Source organism: Coenobita brevimanus, chromosome 45 (genome assembly GCF_032717465.1).
Source record: "Coenobita brevimanus isolate Jiangsu-jjx chromosome 45, ASM3271746v2, whole genome shotgun sequence".
Classification (NCBI taxonomy): domain Eukaryota; kingdom Metazoa; phylum Arthropoda; class Malacostraca; order Decapoda; family Coenobitidae; genus Coenobita; species Coenobita brevimanus.
In genome coordinates, this window is record NC_136998.1 from 12,323,460 (window position 1) to 12,334,280 (window position 10,821).

The following is a 10,821-nucleotide window of genomic DNA, read 5'->3' on the forward strand; positions in this document are numbered from 1 at the left end:
AGTAACAAAAGAACAGATCTGCACATGACAAGGTACACAATACCTCTGGACTTCAGGGTGCATGTCCGCAGGTGTTTCAATACACCTGCATTACACTGGGTATGGGTGAGGTGGATAGAGGCACGAGTGAAACGAGTGGCTGGAGCACTGATAGCTAAGGCGAGGTATGGTAATGTGAGTGGCCAGATAGCAGACAGCACAACACCACTTCCCACACGCACAGCTCAGGTGAATTAATGGAAGTGGGCTCCATACAAAGCTCCGCAATGGAGAGGGAACAGCTGCCTACCACTCACTGCCAGTGCTGGTCCCCCACTCCCGTGTTCTCCACTCCAGTCCAGTCATCGCCACCCTTCAACTCCCGCCTCATCCAGTCCCGAAGCATCGAAACATTGAGTTGAAATAACATGTATTACAGGCAGCATAGAACATACAAACATTGACTTGACAATACCCCTTTGACAATAGAACTTACATTCATGTTAAGTTCTCACAAAACATTTATAAGCAAAGTGCATATGACATACTGCATTACAAGTACTCTCCTATAGTACATTCCAATTTATGTTCACATTGTATCTCTCTGAAATAGCATCATAGGCCTCAAAATCCACACAACACATACCTACATGATCTAACATGTCAGAATGCTCAGCACGGCTTAAATAATCTGCTCCAATATTCTCAGCTCCCTTGATATACTCTGTGGTATATTCAAATTGTTGCATATAGAGTGCCCACCTCATAATGCGAGGGTTTCGGTTAATTGTAGTTTATTAGGAATGAAATCTCTGTAATAGCCAGAAAGTCCAAGAAATGAGCGAACTTGTTTCTTTGTCTTAGGTGGCAAGGCTTTAGTGATCTTCTGAATCTTGTCACTTTGTGGCTTACAGATTCCTTTTCCAACTATATGTCCAAGAAAGTTTATGTCTGACTGACCAATTTCACATTTAAGTGGATTTATCTTTAGCCCAGCTTCTTTTAGGCGTAACAGAGTCTGTTCAATGTGTCGGAGATGTTCCTTAAAAGAGCATGAGTGAATCAAAATATCATCTACAAATACTTCAACACCTTCTAAGCTTCCCAAAACTTCCCTCATAACTCTGTTAAAAACAGCAGGAGAATTACACAAACCAAATGGTAGAACATTAAAGTGGAATAATCCCTTACTTGTACCAAAAGCAGTGTATATTCTACTATTCACATGCAGAGGATCTGCCAGAATCCCTTTGATAAGTCTATCTTAGAAAAGTATCTAGAGTGGGCTAATTTAACCATTATATCCTCTTGTAAACACATGGGTTCAGCATCAAACTGAATCACTTTATTCAGCTTTCTGAAATCACCACATATTCTAACACCGCCATTTTTCTTTTTGACTACAACAACTGGACTACTGTATGGAGAATCCGACTTCTCTATAATCCCGGCTCTCTCCATCTGGTCTAGTTCTTCGGCTACAGCACTCTTCAGATTGTGAGGCACATGGTACGGTTTACACCTGATTGGTCTGTGGTCCGTCAGAACTATTTCATGAGGTTTAACATTGGCAAGTCCTGGAGTGTTTGAAAATACATCAGAATAATGATCCAGTAATCCACGTACCTCTTCCTTTTCCGCTAGTGATAAACACTCTGAAAGTGTGACATCAGACCAAACCGTCGAGGATTCTATCTCTGGCAGTAATAACTGCCCAACCTCTTCAGACTCTTGCATTACCACTGCCGCACAATCCTGAAGTTCATTAGCAGCCGAAACATTAACATGGTTAGGAAGACATTCTTCTTCATTATCTTCCTCATACTTCTTTAACATGTTAATATGGAACTTCTTTCTCTCTCCACCAAAGTCTATTACATAATTCAGTGGTGACGAACAATCTAGTACAACATAGGGTCCCTTCCACTGCATAAGTAGCTTATTCCTGTCACTTGGAAGCAATAGCAGTACCCTGTCTCCCACTTTTAACTTTCTGTCAGAAGCCTTCCTATTATAATAGCTTTTGTCCAATTCCTGTGCCTTCATTAATTCTTCTCTAGCTAATCTACACGTTTCCTCCAGTCGCTCAGCTAAATCAATGACATATTTGTAAGTGGTTACACTTTCTGGTGTGGTCACAGTTCCATCCCAGATTTCCCGTAGAACATTCAGTGGACTCCTAACTGTCCGACCATAAACTAAATCAAAAGGAGAAAAATTTGTGCTCGCCTGAGGGGCTTCTCTGTAAGCAAATAAGAGTGGAGCAAGGTACCTTGGCCATTCCTTTGGAGCTTCTTTACACATACGTCTAAGCATATTCTTTAAGGTTCCGTTAAACCTTTCGACCAAACCATTCGACATGGGATGATATGGGGTGGTTTTCAAAGATTTGATAGACAAAAGTTTATTTACTTCAGCCATCATTCCTGACGTGAACTGGCTACCCCTATCTGAAAGTACTTCATTTGGAATGCCTATCCTAGAATAAACATCAATCAGGGCATCCGCTACAGTTGTGGTCTCGATATTTGGTAAAGCTACTGCCTCTGGATATCGTGTGGCAAAATCAACCAACGTAAGAATATATCTTGCACCATTGTATGCCCTGGGTGTTATTGGTCCAATTATATCAACTCCTACTCGTGAAAATGGCACCTCAATCACTGGCATGGGAGTAAGTTTTCCTGGTTTCACACTGCCTTTGTTTACCGTTCTTTGGCATTTGTCGCATGACCTGCACCACCGTGTTACATCAGATACCATTCCTGGCCAGAAGAATGAAGCTTGGATCCTGTCTAATGTTTTCTTTGTCTTCAGGTGTCCACTCATGATGCTCTCATGTCCTAGTTTAAACACTTGCTTACGATGTCCTCGGGGCACTATTAGCTGTTCTTTCACATCACCTCTGAATTCTGTTACTCTGTATAATCTTAGGTTTCTCTCTATAAATTTAGAAGTCCTCCCCTTTGATTGAAATGTTCTTCTTGTAAAAATATGTTTTCTCACAGAATTTAAGGATTTGTCACTCTCCAAAGCCTTTAAGAATTCAGAAGTAGACACAAAATCACACTTATTCACCTTTAATGGTTGTGGGGGTTGCTCACCTCGTCGAGTTTGTCCCCTGGTTACAGCAGAAACACAGCTTTCATCCTTAGTCGGCAGTGAATCTTCATTCGAGGAAGAAACAGGAGATTTTTCACTAGCCTCCGATGTCTTCCCAGTAGTCGCCACAGATCCCGTCGTGCTACCAGTCGCCGAACTTTCTGCCAAACTACTAGTTGCTGTGGGCGAGACCTGTTCTAATGAAGGAGCATAAGTTCCTTTACGAATTCCACCCACAACTAGGTCATACACAGGTGACTGGCATACAGCTGCTTGCACAGTCCCCTTCAACCAGGGAGAGTCGATCCCTACCTTTACCTCTGGCAAGATCACTACTGTTCCAGTGGCCAATTTCAGTCTTAAGGTACGACCCGTATAATGTTCTGGGGTTACTAGCTTCTCTGCCACAAGACATAATGTTGCTCCACTATCAAGCATGACATTCACTGTGTGCCCCTCAACACTACCAGTAGCCAGTGTTAAGCAGTCATCGTTCTTAAGCTTACGTAATTCACTGGAGACAGTACCACATACATTTAAATTACCTTTACCAGATAACTTAGACTTAGCATTATCATTCAAATGACAGTTATTTCTCCTGTGACCTGGTTTTCCACACAACCAACACAAACCTGTTTTCCTTCCCTTTTCGTCCTTCCCAGTAGATGGTCCTGCTTGAGGAGGCTTAATTGTGTCCGTTTTCTCCTCTCCATCTCCTGTTCTCCTGATTGGCTTCATCTTATTCGTGCTGGCAGGGTGTCCGTGGGCATCCATCCATCGATCAGCTTCCACTGCACATTCTTCCAAACTACGGACATGGCGCTCCTTTAAAAAAGTAGTTAGTGGAAGAGGACACAGTTTGATAAATTCCTCCCTCACTATTAAGTTCGTTATTCCTTCAAATGACTGTACACATCCGTCTGCTTCAACCCACTTGATGAAATGTTTTTTCAACCTGCATATTAACTGTTGAGCAGACTCACCTTCCCGAAACTTAGAAGTTCGAAATCTTTTTCTGCATCCCTCCGATGTAACATCGTACCCCTTCAGTAAAGCAGCCTTGAACTTACTAAAATCTGCCACCACATCGTCTGTGAACATATGGTACATCTCAAGTGCACGTCCTGTTAAGAGAGATGCTAAAGCAGTAGGCCAAATAGCATGTGACCATCCAGCACCTTCTGCTACTCGCTCGAAACGAGAAATGAAGGTGTCAATATCATCTTTAGACTCGTCAAAAGCTGGCAGTTTTGGTGGGTGCACCACATTGGTAACTGGCTGAACAGCAGTACCAGCCGCAGCAGCACTGGCAGCGGCAGCAGCTTTAGAAGCTTCAATTTCAGCTTCTAGTTTTAACCTCGACAGTTCCCTCTCGGCAGCCCTTCTTTCCCTTTCGGCTACCTGCATTCTCTGCCACTCCTCTCTAACCCATTTATGCAGTTCTTCACCAGAGTAACCTAACAGTGAGGCCTCATCATGCAGATCTTTGATGCTCTTTTCCTTATTCATGTTTTCAGGAACAAAGGTTCAAGCAATACCTGTATAACGTATGCAAAATATCAGTCGGGTCCCTGTTCGGGCGCCAATTTGTCACGATTCAGGTCATGTAAATGCTAGGATTATATATTAACGATAATTAGCATGTTCGTGACTCCAGTGTTCTTATAGAAAAGACCCTCCGATATCATGCACATCGTTAATTGGGTACTGAAAGAACACATGTGAAGAATTGATTTATTACAATTAAGAGCATTACCCATATTAATAACATAACCTAAATATCCTTAAGCCCTATAATCCTTAACCTAAACCTTAATACTAAAAATCAGTAACAAAAGAACAGATCTGCACATGACAAGGTACACAATACCTCTGGACTTCAGGGTGCATGTCCGCAGGTGTTTCAATACACCTGCATTACACTGGGTATGGGTGAGGTGGATAGAGGCACGAGTGAAACGAGTGGCTGGAGCACTGATAGCTAAGGCGAGGTATGGTAATGTGAGTGGCCAGATAGCAGACAGCACAACACCACTTCCCACACGCACAGCTCAGGTGAATTAATGGAAGTGGGCTCCATACAAAGCTCCGCAATGGAGAGGGAACAGCTGCCTACCACTCACTGCCAGTGCAGTCATCGCCACCCTTCAACTCCCGCCTCATCCAGTCCCGAAGCATCGAAACATTGAGTTGAAATAACATGTATTAGAGGCAGCATAGAACATACAAACATTGACTTGACACCTTGTTCTTCTAGATGTTTTACCCAAACTTCCCTTATCAACTTTTCTAGTATCTTACTTACAACACTGGTCAGTGATACTGGTCGGTAGTTGAGTGGATCCTGTCTATTCCCTTTCTTGAACAGGGGAACAATGTTTGCTTTCTTCCAAATATCATGTAGTTTACCTTGACCTAAGGATTCCTTAACCCGCCCAATCCCGACGTTTTCTGAGCTTTGGTCCGCCCCAATCCCGGCTTTTTTGGACCATTTTTTTTTTTTTTGCTCAAACATTCGTTTTTGATCAGAAACCAGGGAAAATCACAAAGAAAGGTGTCCCTTGGGTCCAGAAATGGCTTACCTGGAGCAGGTAAGTTTAACAGGTACTGCCATGCTCTATGAGTAGTCTTTTCGCCGTGCGTTTTCTATGGTGGCACGGGTACTCTGAACTGATGCAGTATACGTTTATTATCATGTATTCATATGTCGGAAATACGTATACCAGAAGTATATTGGGTTTTATACAGAAAAAAAAGAAATAAGGTATGTACCATTGTGAGACCCTAGCAAAATCGGTCGATTATGTCACCGATGGATAACAAACATCATTATTTCATCAGCTATTGTATTTTTTCATGTTTCATATTACTTCCACAATAACATCATACCATTTTCAACTTTACATAATTGTTTGTACATATTTTGAGGCATTATGACAAGAATTAGCATAAAAGTAGCGCTTATTTACCAAGTGAGATCATTTTATTTCATGCTTTTTTCGGCTCAGATTCTATTTTTTCACCTTTTAGATTACTTATAATATATATCCCACTTACATGTTATACAATTAGTTTTATAGATGTACTTGCTTTACGAAAAGAATTAGCATAAGAATAGCGCTTATTTACCAAGTGACAACTTGGTCTTTCATGCTTTTTTTCAACTCAGATTCTATTTTTTCATCTTTTTGATTACTTATAACATAACATATTACCCATTTACATGTTAGACAATTGTTTTTACAGAGGTACATTCTTTATGAAAAGAATTAGCATAGAAGTAGCGCTAATTTATGTAGGTAAATCATGTCATGTCATTATTATTTCACCTCTGAATTTATTTTCTCCCCCTTTATAGTACATTTCACATTACATTCTGGCCTTTTCCATATTAGACATTTGCTTTCACAGTAGTACACGATTTACAGTAAGCCTTATCCTAATATATATATATAGAGAGAGAGAGAGAGAGAGAGAGAGAGAGTGAGGTGGGATGGTGGTACACTGGGAGACAGCTTATCCCATAATTGGTGGCTAAATTTAGAGCCCTTGGGGAATTTCCCAGTCCTCTTACACCGTGAACAGAATTACTGACTGTATGTTCTATGACTTTCAACTTAGACTATTTTTCAACTTACATGCTAACTTTACAGTAACTATACCTTTCATGCTTTTTTCAACTCAGATTCTATTTTTTCACCTTTGTGATAACTTATAACATATAACCCATTTACATGTTAGACAATTGCTTTTACAGATGTACATGCTTTATGAAAAGAATTAGCATAGAAGTAGCGCTAATTTACGTAGGTAAATCATGTCATGTCATTATTTTTTCACCTCTGAATTTATTTTCTCCCCCATTATAGTACTTCTCACATTACATTCTGGCCTTTTCCATGTTAGACATTTGCATTCACAGTAGTACACGATTTACAGTAAGCCTTATCCTTATATATATATATATATATATATATATATATATATATATATATATATATATATATATATATATATATACAGAGAGAGAGAGTGTTGCCTCCCCCACACCACTCTCGCTTTCACAAATCTGTCTGCGCTCTCCCGCCCCAACACTTTCACTTTCTGCTGCCCTAACCATCCCCACACCACTACTTCCTGCCACAGAAAGAACACATAGAAGGAACATACCTGTGGAACAGTCGCGATGTGACGTCTGTCCCAGTCCCACGTGGCGATATCTTTTCCTTCCCCAGCCAGGAAAATACGCCACCATGTACAGCTTCCTCGTCCTCGTCCTCATCTGATGGTATGTGTTGCTGCCTAGATGCAGCACGTGGTGCAGGCTGGCCGTCCCCTGCCCTCCTATATGTTATATATTTGACCTTCCTTGGGGAAGGGACCTCCTCATCACTGCTGGTGGTAACCTCCTCAGGCTGCATGTAATCGACATCGAGAGTGTCGTCGTCCAGTGGGGAATCACTATCCCCTGTAAAGGTATCCAGGGCGACTTGTATCTCCTCGTCTGACAGCCCATGACACGCCATGTCTGACCTGGGTGACTGCTGACAGGTAAGTGGAGGATCACAGGGTCAGGTGGGGTTAATCTGGGTCTAGTGGATTATCCGCCTGGGGGCGAGTAGGTGTGGCTTGCATAGGCAGGCGAAACAAAAATCAGGCGCGAATTTTGAAAAATGTGAAAATTATGCAACTTGCAATGTTGCCGCGTTAATTCACGTCGCCGGGACATGACTGTACATCATGTGCGGACGTTAATTCACGTCGCCGGGACGGCACGGGTTAAATATTAAATACAATGGTCCTCATAGCTCTTCTGCACATTCATGCGACGCCCAACCTGAAATTCTATCGGGACCATTTTTTTCCTTGGTCGAATTTACGTAACTCCACCTGTACTTCTTTTTCTGATATTTGCATATCTGGTAATACATGTGGGCATGCATATTCCATATCATCTCTCAAAATTTCTTTCTTTTGTAAAACTGATTGAAAGTTTTTATTTAGTGTGTGTGTGTGTGTGTGTGTGTGTGTGTGTGTGTGTGTGTGTGTGTGTGTGTGTAATCCACTAGTGAAGGTATTGCTTGGTATGGTACCATGCAAAGCAGCACATCACATACAGGACGCATGTTCCTTGTGTCCTTCACCCCCGACTTGAAGCACAAGTCTCACCTGATCCTCTTCTTGTTGGGGATCCTTGCCCAGTGGTGACCCAGAGTGCAATCCAACCTTATGTCGTCGTCGATGACCCGGCGACACTTGCTTGGATGCCCTTGTGCTCTGTGGTCCCGTCGTGCGGGAGCTGCAGGCCCAGGCATGGGTTCTCCCAACGGACCAGCCACTGGAGGTTGTGGCAGTGCTGTCATCCCTGATGGGCCTCCCGCAGGCGGTGCTGGTGGTGACGATGGCACCTGTAATGGTCCTGCTGCAGGTGGTGCTGGTGTTGGTGATAGGGCCTGTGGTGGTTGTCCTGCAGGCTGTGCTGGTGCTGGTTGTGGGTGGGCCCATCCAGGCGCTGATGCCTGTGTCTTCTGGGTGCCAGGTGTTGCTGGTGCTGGCTGTCGGGTAGGTAGGTCTGGGGCTTGGTGAAGTACGTGTCCAGATGCAGGCCAGTCCTCTTCATGGAAATGCAGAAGATCGTATATGATCTCCACTAATTCAAGGCGAGTTACTGTCCTGCATCTGTACTTTTTTGTACAAGGCAAATTCATTGAAGATTGCCATGTGGACAAAGTAGAAGGTGATCTTCGTCCACTTGATAGTTCGCCGTTGGATGGGATAGTTTTTGACCATCTGTTCAAAGTGATTCACCCCACCCAGGTACCTGTTGCAGTTATCCACAACGACAGTCTTGTTAACTACCTTCTCCACATAGGTTGTTCGCTCACCATTATCCTGCACCTTCCCTTGAACCCTCTTCAGAATGGTGTCTGTGGTGTGGAAAGTGGACACCATGTTCATAATGCACTTGTCCTTCCACAGCAGGACTAGCACATTGTCCTTGTGCCTGTACGCCATGCCCCCCTTGAGCAGGCTCTTTGCCCTGGCGATGGCCTGCAGCTGGCGTGGTGCTCCTCTAGGCAACCGTAGGGTCCCACACACGTAAAGGCCTGCAGTGAAGAGTCATTTGCACAGGCTACAGAATTGTAGTAGTTGTCCACGAACAACTTACGGCTCTGGTCCTTCAACAGTTCCACAAAGCCCCTCATGGTGTTGTCGAGGGCCCTCTGCACCCTCGCATAGACCACAAGGTTCCAGATGTAGCCCGAGGAGGACTCGGCCAACATTTATAACTTGATGAAGTACTTGGTGGGCTTCTGGGGGTTGTAGACATGGAAGGACAGCCAGCCCTTCCACCCCAGAAAGCCCTCACCCAGGCTGAGCTGCTCTTCATGTTGGTATGCTGACTGGAACTGCTGATGGAGGTACTCCATGACCGTGCAAATTCGGATGAGCCGATGTTGGTTGTCCTGAGGTATGGTGAGCAGTTGAAGGTGTGGAAGTGCTTCATGATGGCGGTGAAGTGTCTTCCACTCATCGCCTGCTGGACTCTAGGGTAGCTGTGCAGCTCGAAGCTCCTCCAATAGTGCCTGATGGTCTGTATGTGCACGACCCTCGTGAAAAGGTATAACCCCAGGAACTTGGCCATCTCCTCTTCATTGCAGGAGAACCAGGCATGCAGCCGAGTCCCCATGAATGTTGCGTACCAGTTTGTTTCCATGGTGGGATATGACAACAACTCCCACGTGAAAAAGAGCTGCAGGGGAGTTGTTGGAATATCCAGCTGGATCCCTGGGGAGCCAGTTAACAGCCCGTGGTTCGGTGTGAACGGGCCACTGCTCCACCCAGGATCTTCTTCAGTGGCGGTGGCAGCGGATCAACCTGTCGACATTCTTCGGCCTGCCCTCTGACCCCTTGGATGTCCCCTGTGTCCAGGCAGCAGACCACGGTGCCCTTATCTAGGAGGGGACGCCTCGGATGAGGACAAGGACGAGAAAGAGGGCTCTGAGGACACCAGTCTCCTCGGCCTGGTTGGTGAGGATGTCACCGTAGCATCCTACATGGAAGACGCGGGTGGAGGGGCCATCATAACAAACGTTGGCCTGGCTTCCAGTGACACTGGCTCGCCAAAGGGGGCAGAAGGGCCTGGAGATTGGGAGCCGACAAAGAGAGTGGTGGGACCGGCAGGTCCTGGAGGTGGCGAGTGTTCTCCGGTGGGGGCAGCTGATGATTGTGGTGTCCTTTCCTGTGATGGAAGGTGGCGGGGCAGCTTGCCTTGCTGACCAAATGGTGTCAGGTCCACCTCCTCCACCCCAGAATGGTCACTCTCAACATCGCTCTCTGACTCAATCTCGTTGAGGAGCATCTTCCACTGGTGTGGTGCCAACCTGCGTATCATCTCTGCAAGACTTGTGTTGATGCAAGACAACTGGAGAATGGATTGCAGTCAAAGGGAGTGCATACCTCAGGCTAGGTACTTTAGTATGCTGTGCTAGGGGTGTGGGCTGAAATAAAGGAGTTACAATATTTTATTCACAGCCAGCCAAGAAATTTGCTCAACACTGGCACAATGCAAGGATTCATAATATACATGTATGTCCTTGAAAAACATTGTCTCCTACACCTGACTTAGCGCACAGGTAGGGGCCACGAGCACGTGGTTCGCTCTTTCATTTCCTTTTCACATTACACATAACCAAATCTATCATTTTTATGAGATACACAATGCATTTCATCACTAAA

The 10,821-nt window shown here is 44.5% G+C and overlaps 1 protein-coding gene across 1 annotated transcript; it reads right to left on the minus strand.

The window, feature by feature from the left end:
• Positions 1 to 1,200: 1,200 nt before the first annotated feature.
• On the minus strand, positions 1,201 to 4,590 carry LOC145398437 (uncharacterized). The gene has a single exon (XM_080271319.1). The coding sequence runs from the start codon at positions 4,588 to 4,590 to the stop codon at positions 1,201 to 1,203; it is 3,390 nt and encodes a 1,129-aa protein (XP_080127445.1).
• Between the last annotated feature and the right edge of the window lie 6,231 nt (positions 4,591 to 10,821).

What these genes read in the sequence shown, in the direction of transcription:
- LOC145398437 (XM_080271319.1), bottom strand. Translation starts at nt 4,590, where the DNA reads ATGAATAAGGAAAAGAGCATCAAAGATCTGCATGATGAGGCCTCACTG.